Source organism: Penicillium atrosanguineum (genome assembly GCF_028827265.1).
Source record: "Penicillium atrosanguineum strain IBT 20685 chromosome Unknown utg000002l_segment0_segment0, whole genome shotgun sequence".
NCBI lineage: Eukaryota > Fungi > Ascomycota > Eurotiomycetes > Eurotiales > Aspergillaceae > Penicillium > Penicillium atrosanguineum.
In genome coordinates this window covers 1,739,164-1,759,923 of record NW_026623134.1, presented here as the reverse complement: position 1 = coordinate 1,759,923, position 20,760 = coordinate 1,739,164, and the positions used below count along the sequence as shown (strand labels likewise).

Genomic DNA, 20,760 nt, shown 5'->3' with positions numbered 1-20,760 from the left:
CAAAATATAGAGAGGGGCTGGCCTTATCCTGGATTTGATCAATTCAGCCTTTCATCAGATGCGAGTGTTGGGGCCGGAGCTTACGGAAGGTTGTACCTACCGCTGGTACTGGATGTGGCCAGAAAGCACCGTATAAAGATCGGGCATCCCCTCGTACATGACCCCTCATTTCATCCACCTTCAACATTTGGCCCAATATGACAGTTGCCAACCAAATCATCAAACGGACAGATTATCCATTCGACCTCGGCAAGTTCGGACGGCCTGTAACCACAAGTAACACCCAGGCCCAGATCTGGTTTAACCGCGGTTTAACCTGGGCCTTCACCTTCAACCACACAGAAGCCGCTGCCTGTTTCGAGCAAGCTATTGCCCACGATGATTCCTGCGCTATAGCTTATTGGGGCCTGGCTTATGCCCTCGGTCCTAACTACAATCACCCGTGGGAGTTCTTTGGCGACAATTTGGAAGATGTCGCACGACGCACTTATGATGCCGTCCAAAAGGCCAAGGCCCTCGCTTCCAGCGCGACTCCAGCGGAACAGGCTCTGATTGCTGCCATTCAAGCTCGCTTCCAAGGCGATAAACCTGCCACAATGGAAGTATACAGGGCCCACAATCGGGCCTATGCTGCCGCCATGGAGGTTGCCTATCGTGACTTCGGCGAGGACCTGGATGTAGCAGCTCTCTACGCAGACTCGATGATGAGTCTCTCAGCATGGAAACTATGGAACCTGGTAACAGGAAAGCCCATGCCAGGAACACGGACCTTGGAAGCCAAGACGGTGCTGGAGAAAGCCCTCCGCCAAAAAGAGGCCTACCAACACCCCGGCATTCTGCACATGTACATCCATCTTATTGAGATGTCACCTACGCCAGAATTAGGCCTGGTCCCTGCAGACAGCTTGCGTCATTTGGTTCCGGATTCCGGACATGCATGCCACATGCCCGCGCATCTGGATGTCCAGGTAGGAGACTACCGCGCCGCCATCGGCGCCAATCAACTTGCGACCATCGCAGACGAAAAGTTCTTGAAACACGAGGGGCCATTCAATTTTTATACGAACTACCGGATGCACAACTATCACACCCTTATCTACGCAGCCATGTTCGCTGGCCAGAAAGCTGTCGCTCTCGATGCTGTCGATCGTATGGAAGCTACTCTACCGAAAGAGTTCCTCGTTCAGATTCCAGACTTCCTCGAAGTCTACATGTCTGTCCGCTCCCACGTCATGGTCCGCTTCGGTATGTGGGACGAGATTATCGCAACCCCGCTCCCCAATGAGCCCGCTCTGTATTGCGTCACGACGGCGATGGCGTACTACTCCAAAGGTGTCGCGTATGCGGCGACTGGAAATGTCGCTGAGGCTGAGCGCCAGCGGGAATTGTACCTAGAGGCAGCGAAGTGTGTCCCTGACTCACGCCTCGACTTCCCCAATAAATGCGTCGATATCCTGGGCGTGGCTTCTGCCATGTTAGACGGCGAGATTGAGTACCGTCGTGGAAACTACGAAGAGGCATTTGCGCATCTCCGCCGATCTATTGATCTGGACGATGGTCTGGGATATGGTGAGCCATGGAGCTGGATGCAACCTTCTCGTCATGCGTACGCTGCTCTTTTACTGGAGCAAAACCGTGTTGAGGAAGCGGCTGCTGTTTATCGCGCGGATTTGGGTCTCGATGATTCTGTTATTCGTGCACGCCATCACCCGAACAATGTGTGGGCTTTGCAGGGTTATCATGAATGTCTCGTGCGACTGGGTCGTGTGGATGAGGCAAAGATTATTGAGGGGCAGTTGAAGGTTGCTGTTGCGGTGGCTGATGTGCCGGTCAAGTCATCTTGTTTCTGTCGGATTGATACTTCGCAGGCTCCGGATTTAGAGAATGCTTGCTCGAAGGGAACTTGTCATTAGACCCAAGGGCTTGATACAGAAAGCAATCCTAAGAAATATATATCTAGATTGAACGTAAAACTGTAAGGTTCCATTAATTATTTACAGAGCCATTTGAAGTTCTTATCTAATGTTACGTACTTTATACCCTAAGAGACCTAACTACAGTATAGGATGAGCAGTGGGAATGTAGAGCTCCTTTTAGACCTCTTCTGTTCCACCACTACAGTATCTAATTTAATGACTTCGAATGAATGTAATGACTTCAAATACTTCTGAGGAAATAAGCTATGGTCCCCATTGTTTTTTTAATTATTTTATTTTTATTTCAGGAACAGTTTGCATTGAGGATCAGCCAGGCCCCAGGGGTTGCAAGTATTCACGAGACTCTAACGGGCCTACTAGTAACGACTGGAGTTACTGATGATGGAAGTAGTTAGAAGAAGGCATGACTTTCTTAAATACGATATTAGAGTCTTTCAAATGTTAGTTCATCTGTGGCTACTCTTCATCAATATTGGCTACTCTTCACCAGATCAAAAGCCGAGCGAACAGTGAAACGGGTGGCGAATATTAGACCGAGATCGGCGTTTGTTTCGATCAAATGCCGAGTGCAACTAAACGCGGTTTCTGGCGGGAGCGCCATGATCTTTCTGACACACCACTCTGCGAATGCAAGTTCTCGGCCCTCATTTGTAATTTGATTTTTATTTATTGATTATGGTCAGGCAGCATTGAATATTCTCTAGCCAAAGGCAGCCTCTTGTTGGTTTAGCCCTTCCAAGCGGCTAGCAAGACTTGGTTCCAGAACCTTACCACTACACAACACGAGCAACAATGCCACGGATATCCAAGCCTCCTGTCAAGGCCGCTTGCCTTGCATGGTAAATGTACACTTTTATCAGAGATTATCTCGCGTATGCTTACTGCGTTTTCAGTCGATCTACAAAGACTCGGTGTGATGGACAACAGCCTTGCAGACCCGTAAGAGCAGATTGCTCCACAGAGATGAAGTGTCTGGCTAATTGGATATCCACCCTCTAGTGCTCCAGCAAAGACCGGGATTGTTCTTATCGGCCCAGTCGCCGGGGCGGTCCCCGAAGAGGCATTCGGTATGCCGAAGCACAGCGATCCCGTTCTGATCATCAAGGTCCACCCGCTCCATGTTCTCCGTCAGACTTTACTGACGCCATCGGTGAGATCCACTATATGATAACTAGCATGATAAATCTAACTACAAAAGATCCTTTCTTGGATGATATGATCGGCCTGGTCTCTCCTTTTGCGGGCGTCCACAATCTTGATCTTACACCAGAGTCTCTATCAGACGCAAATGAATCTACTCAACATTGGGGTCAGCTTACGCCTAGTACAGATGGCCCATTTGCATCTGCATCAATTTCTGATTCGGATAATTTTGCTGTTCGAGCTTATCTATGCGAAGACGACATGTAAGGGAATGCAAATCTGAAAATTGAGCCTAAACGCCAGCTAATGCCCGACACAGTGTCAATGCCTACTATATTTACATTCACCCATATATTCCATTACTACCAGCTTCAGATATGCCACCGCGTGAAGATTGCCATAGCCCGACTCGACTCCCAAATGAAGCCACGGAACCAAGCAGAGCCGACCTGCCCTACTGGCCAAAATCATCTCTGGGTCTCGCGCTGTCAGCATTACTTGTCATGATTCCTCTTTCGAAAGACCCTTCTTCAATCTCAGATATGGGCATCTTTGTCCGAAGATCTTATGCACAGCTTTTTGCCCAGGCCGCACTAGCATGTGTGGAAAGAGATACCGATGACCTGGGCCCAGGACTGAATTTTGCTACTCCTGGTGCTGGAATGACCCAAGACAAATCTTCTCTGCATTCACAAGTGCCCGCTCAACTCGAACAAACATTAGCTCTTGTGGTGCTTTCCATATATGAGTACTGCCAGCGAGGCAATGTGTCGCGAATGCGTGCTCGGATCAACCAGGCCATCACCACAGCCATGGATATTTCACTTCATAACCTAGGGTCCTCACAAACAGCGCACTCAGAGGCCCAAAGACGGACGTGGTGGATCACGGTGCGATATTTGCATGTCTATGTAATACAGGTTGTTCTTGCTAACCCGCTCGCCAGATGTTTGTGGCCTACCTCTCATCAAATCTCCATCTTGCAGTATGGCTGTCACTTCAAGAAAACAAAAGGATATTTATGCTGAAGATTTAATTACAGCCACCAGTCATCACTTTAGATGATCCACGCATTACGACTCCTTTCCCACAATTCGATGTGGAATTAGAGGTATTGTGAAACCCTCCAATCACATCTCGTCCTAGATGTGCTAACGTCTTTCAAGCCTTGGGGGTTCTTGATGCAAGCCCAGAGAAACCTCTTTGCGTCAAACCAGATGATCAACAGCATCGAGCGTATGGATGACACAGCTCAACCAGATCGCAGCGACCAAATCAAGAGCCTTGACTTCCAGATTCTGTCTCTCATGACCGAATCAGATCGCAGTCTCCGAGTAACATTCGGCGAACAAGGCGAAGCATCAATAGCAGAGAACATGTGGAGACTTGGTAGGATTATCATTTTTACGTGAGTCATTTTCAACAACAAACAGCTATTGCATACTGATGGATTTTCAGCGCTCGAACTCGCCTTCACCGTTTCAGAGCATTCATGAACATTCCCCTCTTCTTGGATAAATACTGCCACCTTCCCTCAATAAACAGCAACGGCCTCTCCGAACCTTCACCGACCTGGGTTGCAGATCGTGAATCCTCATTCCCATTTACTGAACAGGAATCCTCCAACATCTGCCTTAAAGCATCTCTGGTGGTTGCAACAGCTTTTCGCAATTTACCATATCCAAATCTCAAGGGAGAATCTTGCGATGGAGGAAGATCAATGCGCAGATTTCCCCATACTATTCCATTCTTTGCTTGTTGCGCAATGCAAAGTTGCTATACTCTCTTGATGCTCCTTCATAAAGTGCGTGCGTGTCTAGCGACGGATCGTCTGGCAACCTGCTATCACCTCTTGAACAAACCCGAGCTTGCGACCGAGACATCTGATGTGGAGCGATTGACAGAGGAGCTTCGACACGGAGTGGAATCGCTTGGAGGATCGATGAAAGCAGATATTATCTTCGAGGGTGTCGGAAGTATGGGACGGGAGATTGAACATGCCTATCTGGCTGCTTTCCCAGAAGGTACGGAATTCTAACGTAGAGGTCATCATTGAACGAATCAATTTGTATGAAGTGAATTACTCTTCTTTGCTTGCTCTCCGGTGCCTCATAAAGTACATCCTGAATTGAGTCAGATCTAATCTATTTGAACATATGCTTGTTCACGGGTGTCAAGGCTTCCTGGCCCGTCAGCACACGCTGGACATTCTCCATTGAGAGTCTCTCGAATCCGATCATAGTCTCAGCAGCGCCCCCAGCCGTGTGTGCAGTCAATCTAGAAGAAGAAAATCATAATTAGCAGGCCCTCAGAAACTCCCAACATCTAAAGAGACATACGTGACGTTTCTCATCTTCGCCAACTCCTTGTTCACGTTAGGCTCGCTGTCATGAACATCCAGACCAACAGCAGACAAGTGTCCTGATTTCAAAGCGCCCACCAATGCATCCTCGTCAACTAGTGTTCCACGGGCAATGTTGACGAATTTGGAGCCCTTCTTGAACTTAGCCAAGGTCTCCTTGGTGATAAGCTTAGATCCACCAAACGGAGTAGCCAGAACGATGCAGTCTGCCACCGCGAGCAGATCATCCAAGGTTTGACAGAAAGATGCGCCGATGGCGTTTTCTTGCTCCGTTGGTTTGCGGTACAGATCCTGGTAGTAGATCTTCATTCCGAAACACGCATAGGCCTTGCGGGCAATGGTGCTACTCTTTGTTAGAATGTCCTAAGAGAAGCTCAAACATACTCACTAGCCAATGTTTCCGAGACCGATGATACCCAGAATTTGTGTTTGCGGGTTGTGCGCCGTTATTTGGGTTCCACGATGCGCCTCAAGGAAGAGATTTGGATCGCCGGAACGGGCGCCATCCATGGACCATTGCATGTTGCGAAAGACGGAGATGATATGGAAGATAGCCTATAAAACGAGAGGTTAGCAAATCTATCGAGAGAGTTGAAGCTCAGAAATTATACCATATCAGCGACAGCTTCGCTTGATGCCTGTGCCCCATTACAGTAAAGAATTCCTCAGGTCGGTCAGTCTCATAATCAACACTATGCCAATTAACATTTCATACCATGATCAGCCAGAATGTCAACATCCATCCAGTCATAACCAGCACCGGCACTCCCATAGACCTTTAGGGACGAAGGGAGCAGCGGGATCAGCTCTGCGTCCCAGCGGCCCATTTCGCCTCCGGTATTCCAAAAAGGACGGAAGATGCCCTGGAAATTGCCCCATTTCTTCTCTTTGAGGGCTTTAAGGAATGCATCGCGCTGTCGCTCCTCTAGCGAGGGGCGGATCACCGTGAACTGCTCGGAGATTTGGGCAAAAAGTTCCTTGTTAAACTCGACAGGATCTCCGAGATGGAGAACGATGGGGTTTTCGGACGCCATCAAATCGTATGGCCAGGAATGAGCAATCGATCAGAGGAGGAAATACGCCTATATTATTAGTACGCGCAGAGCCCGGTAAGATCCCCGATTTTTGTAGCTGCATCCATGAATCCCCGCACCCTCGCATCGAGTACAGCGAGAGGCCCTAGCCGCAATTGGATTAGCGGTAGCTGTGAGTATCGGAGGCTTTCTACATTGGTAGATAGTCTCTTCCATCGGTCGCTTGGAGCCCGAAATGGCATTTAGCCGAACCTATTAGGGCTGATGGTGGAGTGTGGGGATTTCCCCAGGTTTGCTACGGAATATTCCCGAGCCGAAGGACCTGCCCCATATCGACACCGATTCCGACGCGTATTTCCCAGAATCATCATGTTCTATCAGTGGGAGCAGGCTCCGAATCTGGATCGGCGTCATCGGCCGCGAACGCGGAATGGGTGCCTGACTTGTCGGTAAGTGTATACATTTCGTGGCGAACGCAGGGGCTGAAGGCGAGTAGGAAGCGCAAAGTGCGATGTGATGAAGAACGACCATGCTGTGGGAACTGCACTAGGTTGAGACTCGACTGCTCCTGGAACAAGGATGATACAGGACTCAGATCTAGTATTAAAACAAAGAAATTGCGCCAGCGATTGCAGCAACAACCTCAGAATGTCCAGTCTGAGGCGGATGTTACAGACCAGACCGTATCTTCCATCACTGATGCCACAGGCCGCGAAGATTCTCTTCCTGGCGACGATTCGAGCTTCAATCACACATTCAACTATGCGAGTTTCATGTGGGACGACTATTCCTCCAACCTATCTCCGAGTTGGGATACCCTTGAACTCTCCTCCTCTCATGAGCTGGTTCCCTGGCCAGATACATCATTGACAGAAACAACGTCTATTGCTTTCCAGTACACAAAATCCACGGCAAACAATGCAGCTTTGATCGACCGACAGCCAAAATCCAATCTCCCATCACCAATGGGATCTACTCGTCTAGCAATCGGCTGGAGCGAAGCCCAACTGGCTGAGTATTTCTCTCAATCAGCAGCCCCGCCAATTTTAGCAACAGTCGAGACAAGTGCTCGGTGGTATTGGATGCGCAAACAGCTGATATCAATGACTTCAACATCCCGCATGGTCAAATCAGGCGTTATTGCCTTTGTTGCACTAGAATTGGAATCTGCAGGCACCTTGGAGCCAGCAACCTACACAAGATACTACCGAAATGCAAAAAAGGGATTAGAAGAATGCTTGAGGGATATCAGTCATGATCACGAGATGATTTCGTCCCAACTCCGACATATTCTGGCTGTTCTTTTTTTACTGTCCTATATCGATCTCCTCACAAAAGACGTTTCAAATGCGCATGCCAATCTACGGGAAGGCTTTAATGCTTTGCAGATGGTTGAGATTGGGAATTTGTGTGTTACAGGTGAGACAACCAATTGTAATGAGAGAAAGTTATGCACAGTTGCTAACAATTTGATTTAGAAAAACGTCTTCTATCTTGGCTCCGACTACTTGACGCAAGAGCCGTGAGCGCTGGTGGTGAAGGATTATTTCTGACGGAAGAAGAAAGTACAATCAACACAGATCTTCGATCACCAGATAGCTCTATAGGAGAAGTCGACTCAGGGCTGGACGATGCAGAGACAGCACTTGAAGATTTCGTGATGCGCCCTGCATTCTTATATTTCCAAAAAGTGCAGCTATTTATGGGCCGAATCTCCAAAATCGACCCATGGCACCGCCGTCGGGGAACGGTTGAAGACGAAACAGAGGTTATGGTTATTGCAGCATCTATAGCTCGTGACATCAGATCACTTTACCACCAGCGACCACCATTGATGGACCACGCTGTTGCCGGGAGGCTTTCCACGCTTTTATCACCGGGACTGGCGGAAACTATCACTCGAACCATGAGAGTATATCATGCAAACTACTATGCAAGCTTCATTCATCTCCATCGAGTCGCGTACAAAAGTGAGTATAGTACCACCCCACCCTAAGAGATTAACATATGCTAACTATCCTAAGATCTCCCTCGTACAACCGATGTAATCAAGGCCATGGATGAGATTCGCCAGGTAACTCGACTCATTTTGGAAAGCCCGTGCACATCGTCGCCATCAAAAACGTCAACAATAAGCACACCAGATTCCTCCGCGGGATCTGTGCATTTACTACCTGTCAATATGCTTTGGCCTCTTTTGATGCTAGGAGCCGAGACAGAAGACACCGACGAACGAACGTGGGTGCTGTCATGCATCAAGGGGATGCAGAACGTTGCCTCCAATGCGGGAATTACCCATGACGTCCTTCAAGAAGTTATACGGGTACAAGATGAAACCAAGCAGCGGATGGATATCCGCAAAGTGATGCACGCGATCTTCGATCGTGCATTTGCTATTGTGTAAACTAATCTCGATGATTCAATACAGTTTATGAATGTATGATTCTAATCAAAGCCCCTTCTCAACCTTCTCTACTCCTTTGACTTGCTTCGTAATCCATGCTCGCTTCTCCTCATTCAAAAATTTCGGGTAGGGCCGCCGGCACCATGAGCTCTCCTCCGAATAGCCCAGGTTTTTGGCAACGACCCATTTCGTTCCGTTGATACCCCCCTTAGCGAACCCCCATTCGGCAACGGCAACTTGCAGTTGCAACTGTTCCGCCTCTGCGGTGATTCCGGCGTTATACAAGTTGAAGAGCTCCACGCAGGTCTATAGACGAGTTGTCAGAGAATACGGACTGACAAGCCTGAAATGTGATTACTGACCTTGGGATAAAGATTCGCCAGCCCCGTAATGCAACCAGCACCGCCGACACCCAGACAAGGAACCAGCCAGTCACTTTGACCGGCCAACGCGACAAACGCAGGATTATCATCCAACGCACGACCAAATTTGGCGGCCGACCTAGCTACCGAAGCAATACTTCCGCAAGTCAGCTTAACTGCCGCGATATTCGGATGTTCACCCAGAACTTCAAGCATCTCTGAAGTCACATTAAGTCCGGCGGCAACACTGGGGAAATTGTAGATCACAATGGGAATAGGCGAGGCAGATGCGACCTCCTGGAAGAAGCCAACGATGGCAGCTGTATCCATCGCGAAATGGAAGTACGATGGCACTAAGACGAGTGCATAGTCTGCACCAGCTTTGAATGCCAGCTTCGTATCTTCAATAATTGCTTGGGTACAACCTCCAAAAGTGCCACAAGTAATGGGTAAATTGGGCTGTCCGAGCTTTTGGGCCGTGGAACGCGTGAGGCGCAACAGCTTAGTCTTCTCTTCCGGCGTCAATGTGGCAGCTTCTCCATTTGTGCCCGCTATCACAATTCCATGAAGGCCACTACGGACAAGGAACTCAACGTGAAGTTCCTGGACTTCCCAATCAATGGACTGGGTAGCGTCCGGCCTGAACCACGTCAAGCAGGGAACGTGAATTCCTGGCGGGTATGCTTGTTGAACGGATCCCATGTTTTCTTTTCAGGGTAAAAGAAAAAGAACTTGATGTCGGATGGAATAGCCCCGAATCGGGGATCACTCAGTCATACTTTAAGGGTGTTGAGTTGCAGATGGATTCAGCGACCGGCTTTCCCAAATCGGAAATCAGCCGACGGCTTTTAACCACGCCTTCGCATCCATCGGATCTGGGGAAGTCCCCCACCGGTTGTGGGGCCCTGGGGAAGCGTACTAATCAGGGCCTACATAAGTGTCGTAATGGTCTCTTGTTTTTCTCCTATGCCAAGGCATTATGGCGATCCAAGGGCAGGCACTATGCATCTTGATGACCGTCACCTGCGGACTGTCGTATCTTCTCTATGGATACGACCAGGGCTTCATGTCCGGTGTTCTGTATGGATTCCCCTCTCTCAATTGATTTACTTTCTAACTGTTATTAGTCTCGTTGACGACTATCTTATAACTATGGGAAACCCGTCCTCCATGATGCAGGGCCTTCTTTCCAGTCTGTACACGCTTGGGTGTTTCTTTGGAAGCATTGGGAGCATGCTCTTCAGTGAGCGGCTCGGCCGCAGGAACCCAATCTTGATCGGCACTGTCTTCATCTTGATAGGTGCTACCATCCAGATGTCCTCCTACTCCCGTGCCCAGTTCCTCGTCGGCAGAATTGTTGCTGGACTGGGAACTGGCCTTAACACCTCGTTGATTCCAGTGTGGCAGGCCGAGACACTGCCAGCCCGCAAACGAGAGAAATTTGGTGCTTTGCAATACGTGCTCGTTTGCACCGGAGCTTCCATCAGCTACTGGATGAGTTATGCACTGTCTTTCTCCTCTAATCAGCCATTTGAGTGGAGATTTGCCGTTGCAGCCCAGTGTGTTTTCGGGGTCCTTCTCTTGGTAATCGGTAAGCAGTGGCTACAGTGCCTTCATTTCGCCGATTGCGCTAATCAATTGCTAGTTCCCTGGATGCCAGAATCTCCCCGCTGGCTGTTCATACATAATCGGGCCGACGAAGCTCTTGCTATAATCATGAAAATGCACGGGACGAGCAATGTCGATGACGAGGAAGTGCAAACAGAAATCAAGGTAATCAACCAAGCAATTGAGGTGGAGGAGCGCAATGGGGCGAGTAAATGGATCCATCTTTTCAAGAACGAAAAGGAAACCCAGAACCTCCGCAGAGTCATGCTGGGCTGGTGGTACGTCTTTGCATCCCCATACTGTCTTCCTGCTTGCCCTAACTGTTTCATACAGGCTTATGTTCATGGTCATGTGGTCTGGCGTTTGCAGCATTGGATACTACATTTCTTATCTATTCGAAACCTCAGTCGGCCTTAGCCACAACTTGTCATTGTTGCTGTCTGGTTTCAATGGCTTATGGTACTTAATCTCCGCTTTGATCCCCTTCGTCATTATAAATCGCCTCGGCAAGCGCTGGTGTCTCATGATCGGCGCATTTGGCATGGGCTGCTGTTTCCTTACCATGTCCCTGACCATTCGCTCCGGCACATATGCCGCTTCCATTGTTTGCGTGATAGCATTCTTCCTATACTACACCTTCTTCGCCTTGGGTTTCCTCGCCATCCCGTGGCTATACAATGCCGAGATTCTCCCTCTCCCTCTACGTTCACGGGGTAATGCCATAACTACTTCCTCGAACTGGATTTGGAACTTCGTGACTGTTATGATCACGCCATCTGTTATGAGCGGACAAGGCTGGAAGGGATACTTGATCTTCACCGTCTTCAATTTCTGCTTCATTCCGTTCATCTATTTGTTCTACCCTGAGACTACAGGTAGGCGACTGGAAGAGATCGATGCGATCTTCTACAAGACGAGTCCAATTGTTGCAGGCACGGAGTGGGTAAGCAAGGGCAGGTTTGAGACTGATCATTTGGATCGGATGGTAGAAAATATCGAGAGTGCAAAGGCTGAGACGATCTATGTGGAGGACCTTTCTACGATTTGACGAGAATGCATACTCTTGGAATATTGTTTGAGCTTTTGGAAGAACATGATATTTCATTTTAGGGGGGTTTTGTTTTACTCTGTACATGTCTCCTATCAATCTACCAGGGCAATTTTTCTCGAAATCCTCTTCTCTCTCCCGATACTTCCCAGGGGCAGTTCTAGTTGCTGCTTAAACGAAAGATTAGTATTCAAACTCCAAATATTCAGTGAATACTTACACTGGAATCACCTGAATAGATTGGAACCCCTGTCCCTGAGCATAGCAGCCATTCCCACCAGACTGGTGGAAAGTATCACAGGCGTATCCGCTCGAGCCAATGAAGTGGAAGTCATCGGACATTTTTTCGACCAGAACAGAGCTCACTGTCTCCCCCAGCGAGACACAGCCAATACTGCCGGGCTGACTGAGCTCCCAGCCGGTAGAGTCTGTACACTTGTCGTCGGTGAAAGTCGTGATATTCCAGGCAGCGGCCGAAGAGACAGACGCAACCAGGAGAGCAGCGAAAGAGAATTGCATTATGAAAATTGAACTGATTTCCACGGTTATATTCAAGATTCTATTGTTGGGTAATGTGTAATGTCTGATGTCTGATGTCTGATATGGATAGGATAGCTCACCCCTCTTATACCTCGACTTCATTCCGAATTGGATCTATGTTGAGATGAGTACGCCTCTTAGGCGTCCATGATTCCAAGTATCATGCATGTCCTCATTTCGAGTATATCCTACCAAGTTGCAGTGGGTTTCCGAGGTTACCGTGATCCTACGTAGATCTAGGCGAACTAAATTTAGGGCCTGGGTGGCCTAAGGCCAAGGTCTCATGTCGTACAACGCAGCTAGATCAAGCGCAGATCATTGGGGGCCTTGAATCTCGGCTAAGACATTGAGCTACACAGCCTTGATCTTGAGTTGCAGTCAATACGTATTGAGCTAGGTCGTAAATCCAAAAATATTCTGTTCTTTGGTTTCCTTTTTTTCTTCTCTTTTTCATTCCCAATCAAACAGTTTCGGTGACTAAAAGGTGGATGGGCGAATTGAAAAGAATGCACTCAGCTGGATTCGAACCGCGAACGTGATTTGCGGGTCCTCGGGTCAATGCGCGCAAGAAGACCAATTGACGGGATCAACCTCTCCTCTTAGTATCAACCTCCATGGCTTCACGGACTGGCGTGTCCGTGTCTCAGTTCGCCGAGCGGTTCTACCAATCATGGATGAACCCTCGAGGAATCACAAAAGCCGGGGAACCGAATTTGTTAAGCCTTGCCTCAATTAAGCTGCCATGGAAGATAGGTATGACGGCGCCCCATCTAGATTGATCAAGGCTAATCCGAGCAGGTCTCGCCATTAGCGGTGGTGCCGATTCCATGGCCCTCGCATTACTGTGTAAACAGATGGAAGAGCTGTCTGACCCTGGGACGGTCTCCTTTACAGCCTTTCTGGTTGATCATCGAGCCCGCCCAGAAAGCAGCCAGGAGGCCAACATGGTGGCTGGCTGGCTACGTGACATGGGTATGTTTTGTATTTGCATGTCCATGTCTTCTTCTCCTAAAGTTTCTGTTCAGGTATCAAAACAAAGGTTATAAAGCTAGACTGGCGTTCCACTTCTGCAAAAGCTGCAGATGCCGATCCAATACAAATGCCATCTGCATTTGAAACCAACGCTCGCATGCTGCGGTATCAAGCTCTCGGCAAAGCTTGCCTCCAGGATGACATCAATACTATCCTACTTGGCCACCATCAGGATGACAACGTTGAAACGGCCATCTCGAGACTATGCAGTGGAGCTCGTGGCGCTGCTCTTGGAGGAATCTCCGAGATAGCGAGAATTCCCGAATGTCATGGTCTCTGGGGTATATCTGAAGGCGCTTCATATGCAAAGCTGCTTGGAACACGAAAGAGCGATGCTCTTCCTGTAAAAGTTCGCATTCTAGACACCAACAGAGGTACCATCAGTTTCTATACTACAGGAGAAATCCCGGTATATCCAAAAAAACAACCGCAGTCTCAAAATGACCAACCACTATGGCTATCATTACAACCGCCATTCAGTTCTTCACCACTCCTGACTGCAACCGGGGGCATTTTTCTCTGTCGGCCCCTTCTTTCCTTCCCCAAGGCTCGGCTGGTCCAAACCTGCGAAGAAAACAAGGTTCCCTATGTCTCCGATCCCACTAATTTCGACCCTACCCTCACTACACGCAACACTATCCGGCACCTCCTCTCTAACAATGCCCTCCCCCGTGCATTGCAACCTGCATCTATTCTTTCTCTCATTAAGACCGGCCAGGATATTCTTCAAAAAACAAATGATCTTTCTGATGAAATGCTTGCGTCGCGATGCCGTATCCTCGATTTCAATCCCAGGGCGGGAAGTCTCGCGATCGAATTCAAGAATACAGCTGCGCGGGATAGCAAATCCCACGCCCTTGATCGCAAGATCCTATCAAGTGTCATACGTCGCGTTACGGACTTGATATCGGCTGCCCCTGCACACAACTACGCTCTCAACCGTTATGACCCATTTGTGTCCAATATTTTCCCTGATGCCAGGGACACCGACGCTCTGAACAAGTATTTTGAGGACAGAAAGCCCTTTAATGTTGGGGGTGTGTTGTTCAGCCCTCTCAACCCGAAATCCAAGATGAACCCTACTACAGCCACGCCCGAATTATTGGCATCCCTACCTAGCATGAATACCTGGGGACTCTCCCGCGCGCCATATATGAGAAACCGGAAGCCAATCATCGAGTTCAAAAAAGATACCTGGAAACTGTGGGATTGTCGACATTGGCTTCGGTTTACCTTGGAACCCGACTTGACTTCCAACCTCCAGGCATCTGTTGGTTTGAAACCGCCTATTCTTGTTGTTCGTCCGTTCGAAAAATCCGATCTCGACAGGATTCTTCATGACGACGGAACGTTGGCAGGAGAGAAACACGGGAGGGTAGCTCCTGCAGCCTCAGATGTCTGGAAATATATTAAAGACATACTTGCACTGGAGGCTGACGGTCCAGCTCGGTTCACAATTCCCGTCTTGACATTGGAGGAATCGAGTCTCTCTGAACCGACAGAGACTCCTGAGCACCTACTGTTGATGCCAACTTTTGGCATGTGTCTATCCGGTTTGAAAAAGGGGCCGGCCTTTAATGAGATGAGTTTCTTCTGGAAAGGAGTTTGGTGGAATTTGACCTGGGATTGGATGTACAAAATGATTGACACCGAGGCGGTGCGCCTAATGAGCGGGCCAAGTGTGAATGATGAGCCTACCGAGTATGGTACAAAATTCTAGACAACATAAGAAACGCTGCAAAGTCAATCTCCGGAGCTATGCATGACCCAAATCCATCTTTCCGCGGGCCTGAAAAGTAACAAGAAAAAGGATTCAATGATTACAATGTAGAAAATACCCCTCGCACATGCAAATGGGGGATAGACAAAGGAAAGAAAGTTTGTGGTATCACAGAAGAAGAATGAAAGTGACAGGTGATGTCGGTGGGTGAAGGTCGAAAAAAGGGAACGTAGCAGCTAGCGGCTGTTTGTAATGCTGATTATTATTCACTTGCCTTCAGGAGAGCAACAGCGGCCTGTTGAGCCCGAAGGCCTCCGGTCTCTCTCTTCAGGCGGAAGTTCTCTTTCTTGAGGCGGCCAACTTCTTCCAATGCCTTGGAAAGCTGGGACTGTAGAGCGTCTTCCGCACTTCCAGATCGAACGTCTCTGGAAATCTTACTAAGCTCGGAATTGAATCGATCATAGAGAGCTTCGTTTTCTGCACTGGCTTCTCGGTACAGCTCGTCCAGTTTTTTGACGCGCTTCTCGCTCACGACCAAGGATGACTCCAAGTCTCTCTCCAATGCCGATGTTCGTCCATTGCACTCTCCAGAGAGCTGTTCAAAATGAGCTTCGAGGCTTCGCATACGAGCTTCAAGGGAAGCACTAGCAGCTGAAGAGATATGAGCACCCGGGGAGCCCATGGTCGGCTCCACACTGGATTGTTTGCTTGGTGTGAGATTCAGAGCTTTCAGTTCGTCGCCAAGTGCCCTAAGCTCGTCTCGCATACCAAGCTGGGCAGTGGCTTGGAATTTCTTCTCGTTAAAAACACGCTCGCGAAGCTACAGGAACAATTAGCTCACATTCCAACCCATCTAAAAAAGGGTGAACCTGACTTACCTTTTGGGGACTTTGCAACCGCAGTTTCTGCGGCTTTTGAGTCGACGAAGAAGAAGACTGAGGTCGCTTGACTTCCGTGCTGTTGACTGTTGATCGATCTCGGAGGCCGGGGGCCCGCTGGGGAATGCTGGTGGCGCGAGATCGCCTCTTGCTTTCCTGACTCGGCGACTCTGGAATGTCTGGCTTGTTCTTGGATGCACGATCCGTCTGTGAGATCTTGGGATCGATATTCTCCTTTCTACTCGGGGTGGAAGGCCGCGGGGGTGACATCCGTCGAATAGGAGACCCCAGGCGAACGGAAGAGTACCCTTTCGCGGGCGATGTACTTCTGCTAGGTGATGATGCTAGGTAACTGCTTCGCGGCCTCTGCTGGCTGGTTGGCGTCGTCACATCCGGACGTGGGATATTAGATGGAGTCACCGGACGCAATGGGTGGGTAGGGGATATTTGTGATGTATCAGATGAGGCTGTTTGGGGGCGTAAATCTGACAGCGAGCTTCTGCGCTTTCTGCGAATCTTGACTACCCCATCTTGTGAGATTTCACGAACTGACGACAAGGACTGCGGCTGTCCATAACCAGTGCCTGGTCGCGAGATCTGTTCCTCAGAAGAAAATCCGTTGGGGCGATCGCGCGACCCAGGTCGAAGAAATCCTAGGCGAGAGTCCACATCGGTGGACTTGGAACGTATCAAATTACTTCTGGGAGTAGTAGGTTCTGATTCCGTAGGGCTCTGTCGCTTGCTGAGAGTTCGTAGGATTGATGCGACCTTACTCTCTCCCTCGTTCTTCTGGTTCTCCTTGTTTAGACCAAACCCAAAGCGCTTTCTGAATGAAGAATTATTTGAACCGACAGATCCGGAATTTGCTTGAGAAGTCTTTCCCTGGTCGTAACCCAAAGTCCCCTCGACAGAGGCGCCACCGGGGATGAAATCTTCGAAAAGATTGTCAAAATCCTCGACTAGGCGGTCTAAGAGCGACACATGCTGGACGGGATCTCCTTCCTCGGTGAGAACATCCGCGAACGCCACAGTCAAGGCTCCTCGATCTCCGTCGTTACCAGAGGCATCAAGCAGCTCAGCAAGCAGACGGATGATGGCGGCCAAAGCACGGCGATTCTGGGGACTAATATCCACCAAGAATTTCTTGAATTGATCATCAAAGTCCAGGGGGAACATGGTGTCAAACTGACTCTGAAGGGATCTCAATGATGACACTGCCAGGACTGGGCCCATACTCAACTTCCAGGCGTTTTTCATGAATGTCTCAAAAGCGACAAATAGAGTGTCAACAGGCACTTCCGCAGCAGATTGAAGCTTGCTTGGGTCTTCCAGTAGGACATTGTAAAGCTCGTTGACCGGGGCACGATCCGCATGGTCTCGAGACCGGAGCATACGACCAAGAATGTTCCCGCTTCGAGATTGGAGGGAAAGCACGTATGCTGCGAAGGTTTGCTCCAGAGATCCAAGCTGGCTGTCAGGCCCCTTGAGGGCAGTCGCTCCAGCTCCTGGTGATTTGCTCGGGCTCTCTTCTCTCTCCTTTTCTTTGGTAGGGAAAGTAGATGGCACAGTATTTGACCTGGAATGTTGGGGTCTGGGAGGTGGCATCTTCGGGAACTCACCCAGCAGAGTCGCCGAATTAGGTGTCTTTAAGGTAGGGACGTTGTCACGACTACCTCCCAGAAGGTTCGATATTAATTTGGTAGGCGAGGGCCGACGGAAGCTTCGTGATGATTTGACTTGCGTGATCAAGTTGCTCGCGAGGTAACGAAGAATTTCGAAATTTGAATGAACAAGAGGCTTCATCACTCTGGGGTTCCGAGGGCTGTGCAGATTTGAGAGAAGAGTTTGCAAACGGCGTGACATAGTCAAGATAAAATTTTCCACTGTGACAAAATCTGTCGATGGAGCGCCGACAACAGAGTCAATATCCATTCTGAACTGGTCACCGTTAGGTGGAGCGATCGAAATAATCATCTCCAGATTGGTGCTTTGGAGCATCTGTGTGCACTTTGCCTTAGGAGTGTCGAAGAGTAAGCGAATTGGGGATGCCTGTGCTTCGCTGAGTGCGGTACTTTGGCCGTCCTCGCATACGCAGGCTAAAATACTTGTATTTCCCGTGGCTGCAGGAGGACTGCGGAGGGTCCATTTGCCTCCCTCTCGCTCTTGCTCAGGAAATCTGCCCTCGATCTTGGCTTTGGTGACTTCTTCGATGAGACGACTGGCCTTTCCTTCGTACATGGCAGTCAGCTCCAACGCAATGAGATCGTTTTCGCCATCCGTGGAGCTGGTGTTAGGCTTGTACGATGCGGGTAAAATGAATAGCAGCCTGCCACAGGCCGACTGCATGCAACGAACAGCATGAAGCTCCAGAACCTGTACAACCTTGAGCTCTGATGCTGGTAGGGACGTAGACGTTTCGTTGGTTGATGAGGCCGCATTGTCGATGTCGGCCAATACTGCACGCGCAGTAGCTCGACTTTCGGCAGGCTTTGCAAGTAGGACCAGACAGTTCCTGTAAAGAAGCATAATTCCCGCGGCCGAGCTCGGGGCCTGCGCATCTAGCTGATAGGGAGGTGCAATCTCGTTGACATCGACAGCTGTGATCAAGCGACCATCGGGAAATTGATCGGCTGGCCATCCATCTACGAGCTCTCTCAATCGCTTGAGACTCTGTGCGTGTGAAGATGGAGACGAATCATCCAGGGCGCAGATGTCCTTGACAATGTCCCGAGCTTTGAGAAGTGGCCGAACGGCAGGATGCACCAGTGGCAAGTTCCCAGTCATGGTATCAATCAATAAACTGTAACGAGGAAGTCGTTGAACAGGTTCCATCAGCAGAGATCTTAGTCTCTGCTCTCCAGTCTCATACACTCTCTTGGAGAAGCTGGAGCCCTTATCTTTCATGAAGGAATTGAGCGTCTGTGTAAAGCCATTGTGGGCCCGCATATAGTCCGCATAAGGCTGCGAGAATCGGGGTAGCCATTCGAGCAGTGCTCTCGCAAACGTCACGGCACCAAGTGCATCCCAATTCTCTCTTCGATGGTAACTGGTTGCTGGGAGCTCGGTGTCTTGACTGATATCTTCGATGGCATCCTTTTCGGTCTTGTCAAGCACTTGCCGAATAACATCTAGAAAACCAAGGTTGACTTCCAGGATTTCGTTCAAACACGGTGGGAAAAGAGCAGCCAGCGATTTCTCATTGGGGCTGGTACTTGAGTGGCCCCGAGTTTGAGCTTTTTGTCGAAACTCGTCTGCCACTTCGTGTACAAGAGAGTACAGCTTGGCAACGTATCTTTCTTCTGTATCAACAAGCTCACACATAGTGAGACGAAGGGCTTCTTTTTGAGCCCGAGTGAAGAGTCTTGACTTGCTAACATTGGTCGGTTGTGAAGGGGCACGCTTAAGTCGTGATGTTGGCAAAAACATCGGATCTCCCAGGGCTGATATGAGGGAGGTGTAGGGGCCATAATCAAAAGTTTGGGAGTCCTCGATATCCGAGCCGGCACTGTTGCGTCTCTCAGACTTTTGAATTGTGCCTGCGGGCAAGACGACGTCGATATCGGTCCAAGAAACTTTGCGATCCTGGTACGCCGTGCGAAGTTCGCGAACAATCTCCGATGAATCGTCGACTCTTGTCATACGATTGGCCAAATCTGCGGCATGGACCGCTTCGAACGGTTTCAGGACCTTGCCACCTTGCCTGGCAGCACGGGCCTTCTCCGTCAGATAATGCTTGAGCGGGTCTGACAGCTCAGTGAAGTATTTCAACATGCTGACAGCAAGACCGCGGGCCACTTCGTTCCCTTGTTTATCACGGGGTAGGTGATTGACCGCGGTATACACTGAAGCGGCAGGGGATATGGTGAAGCGCGGATAGCTCCGAAATCCAGCGGGCGTAAAGATGTGCGCCTGAATGCGCGAGCTGCTTATGGTGGCATGTGCAGTCGCAACGGGGCCGTAGAAGACGAGAATAGAGGAGAGATATGGATCGACCGTATGGTAGAGGCTGAGATATTCCAACGGCAAATCTGACAGTGCGGTGCCCGCAGGCGCCGCTGCGTTGACTGTCATGGCGCAATCGCGCTTGCCGCAACTGTGGTCTTCGTGGGAAGGTACACTGGCGTAGATATCATGCGCTGAGGTTCAGAGACGGGAGGATCGACACGGCGACAACGAAGAGCACGATTTCGGAAGGTTTCAGTCGTGGTGAGGGTGTCAACAACCTATGTGAGGGGGGTTGCAGTAGACTGATAAAGGGCGCAACGCTCGTAGGCCCCCTCCATGAAACAGTGTCGTCGGCAGCGCTCAATCGACGGGCAGATACATGGAGCGGGGAATACGAGAGACACAAAAGATCAGACAAGCCGTGAGGTAGAATGTTTTGGCGCGGGGATGGATGATAGCGCGATAGCGCGATAACTGGGGCGTCTTAGCGCCAGCGGCTCATCGGGAGATCTTTGTTTACTTTTGTCGGGCCAACGCGGGTCACCTCGTCTACCCTGCAAGGCTCAGACCTGACAAGTCAGATTCAATCGCATTCAATCTAGGTACTCCTAGCTTATCTAGACTAGAGTTTACCGCCTTCGTGGCAACCCTGGTGCCAGGGAGCCGATCATTCATTTATCCCACGGGGATCGACAAGCTAGGGTTCATAGGAGCTCCAGATTGTAAGAAAGCATCTCGAACCTTGAC

At 49.6% G+C, this 20,760-nt stretch overlaps 9 protein-coding genes across 9 annotated transcripts; 5 read left to right on the top strand and 4 right to left on the bottom strand.

Annotated features, from left to right (window-relative positions):
- Nucleotides 1-197: 197 nt before the first annotated feature.
- On the top strand, nucleotides 198-1,913 carry N7443_002419 (tetratricopeptide repeat protein; the record flags this gene model as incomplete). Its single annotated transcript, XM_056882475.1, has 1 exon — nucleotides 198-1,913. One exon carries the CDS (start codon nucleotides 198-200, stop codon nucleotides 1,911-1,913), a length of 1,716 nt encoding a protein of 571 aa, XP_056744316.1.
- An 898-nt stretch (nucleotides 1,914-2,811) lies between these two features.
- Nucleotides 2,812-5,118, top strand: N7443_002418 (fungal specific transcription factor domain-containing protein; the record flags this gene model as incomplete). The annotated part of the gene is made up of 8 exons (XM_056882474.1): nucleotides 2,812-2,876; nucleotides 2,937-3,064; nucleotides 3,136-3,343; nucleotides 3,400-3,970; nucleotides 4,027-4,065; nucleotides 4,123-4,191; nucleotides 4,247-4,488; nucleotides 4,539-5,118. 8 exons carry the CDS (start codon nucleotides 2,812-2,814, stop codon nucleotides 5,116-5,118), a joined length of 1,902 nt encoding a protein of 633 aa, XP_056744315.1.
- A 106-nt stretch (nucleotides 5,119-5,224) lies between these two features.
- On the bottom strand, nucleotides 5,225-6,476 carry N7443_002417 (D-mandelate dehydrogenase-like dehydrogenase; the record flags this gene model as incomplete). The annotated part of the gene is made up of 5 exons (XM_056882473.1): nucleotides 5,225-5,357; nucleotides 5,420-5,785; nucleotides 5,831-5,997; nucleotides 6,054-6,106; nucleotides 6,158-6,476. 5 exons carry the CDS (start codon nucleotides 6,474-6,476, stop codon nucleotides 5,225-5,227), a joined length of 1,038 nt encoding a protein of 345 aa, XP_056744314.1.
- A 369-nt stretch (nucleotides 6,477-6,845) lies between these two features.
- N7443_002416 (uncharacterized protein) lies at nucleotides 6,846-8,880 on the top strand (the record flags this gene model as incomplete). Its single annotated transcript, XM_056882472.1, has 4 exons — nucleotides 6,846-6,925; nucleotides 7,078-7,895; nucleotides 7,955-8,446; nucleotides 8,501-8,880. The coding sequence occupies 4 exons, from the start codon at nucleotides 6,846-6,848 to the stop codon at nucleotides 8,878-8,880; spliced, it is 1,770 nt and encodes a 589-aa protein (XP_056744313.1).
- Nucleotides 8,881-8,925: 45 nt separating this feature from the next.
- Nucleotides 8,926-9,944, bottom strand: N7443_002415 (dihydrodipicolinate synthase family protein; the record flags this gene model as incomplete). The annotated part of the gene is made up of 2 exons (XM_056882471.1): nucleotides 8,926-9,186; nucleotides 9,243-9,944. The coding sequence occupies 2 exons, from the start codon at nucleotides 9,942-9,944 to the stop codon at nucleotides 8,926-8,928; spliced, it is 963 nt and encodes a 320-aa protein (XP_056744312.1).
- Nucleotides 9,945-10,221: 277 nt separating this feature from the next.
- N7443_002414 (uncharacterized protein) lies at nucleotides 10,222-11,898 on the top strand (the record flags this gene model as incomplete). Its single annotated transcript, XM_056882470.1, has 4 exons — nucleotides 10,222-10,322; nucleotides 10,370-10,833; nucleotides 10,888-11,128; nucleotides 11,184-11,898. 4 exons carry the CDS (start codon nucleotides 10,222-10,224, stop codon nucleotides 11,896-11,898), a joined length of 1,521 nt encoding a protein of 506 aa, XP_056744311.1.
- A 216-nt stretch (nucleotides 11,899-12,114) lies between these two features.
- Nucleotides 12,115-12,417, bottom strand: N7443_002413 (uncharacterized protein; the record flags this gene model as incomplete). The annotated part of the gene is made up of 1 exon (XM_056882469.1): nucleotides 12,115-12,417. One exon carries the CDS (start codon nucleotides 12,415-12,417, stop codon nucleotides 12,115-12,117), a length of 303 nt encoding a protein of 100 aa, XP_056744310.1.
- A 635-nt stretch (nucleotides 12,418-13,052) lies between these two features.
- On the top strand, nucleotides 13,053-15,190 carry N7443_002412 (tRNA lysidine(34) synthetase; the record flags this gene model as incomplete). Its single annotated transcript, XM_056882468.1, has 3 exons — nucleotides 13,053-13,191; nucleotides 13,237-13,410; nucleotides 13,464-15,190. 3 exons carry the CDS (start codon nucleotides 13,053-13,055, stop codon nucleotides 15,188-15,190), a joined length of 2,040 nt encoding a protein of 679 aa, XP_056744309.1.
- Nucleotides 15,191-15,452: 262 nt separating this feature from the next.
- Nucleotides 15,453-20,139, bottom strand: N7443_002411 (putative Rho guanyl nucleotide exchange factor; the record flags this gene model as incomplete). The annotated part of the gene is made up of 2 exons (XM_056882467.1): nucleotides 15,453-16,010; nucleotides 16,069-20,139. The coding sequence occupies 2 exons, from the start codon at nucleotides 20,137-20,139 to the stop codon at nucleotides 15,453-15,455; spliced, it is 4,629 nt and encodes a 1,542-aa protein (XP_056744308.1).
- Nucleotides 20,140-20,760: the final 621 nt, after the last annotated feature.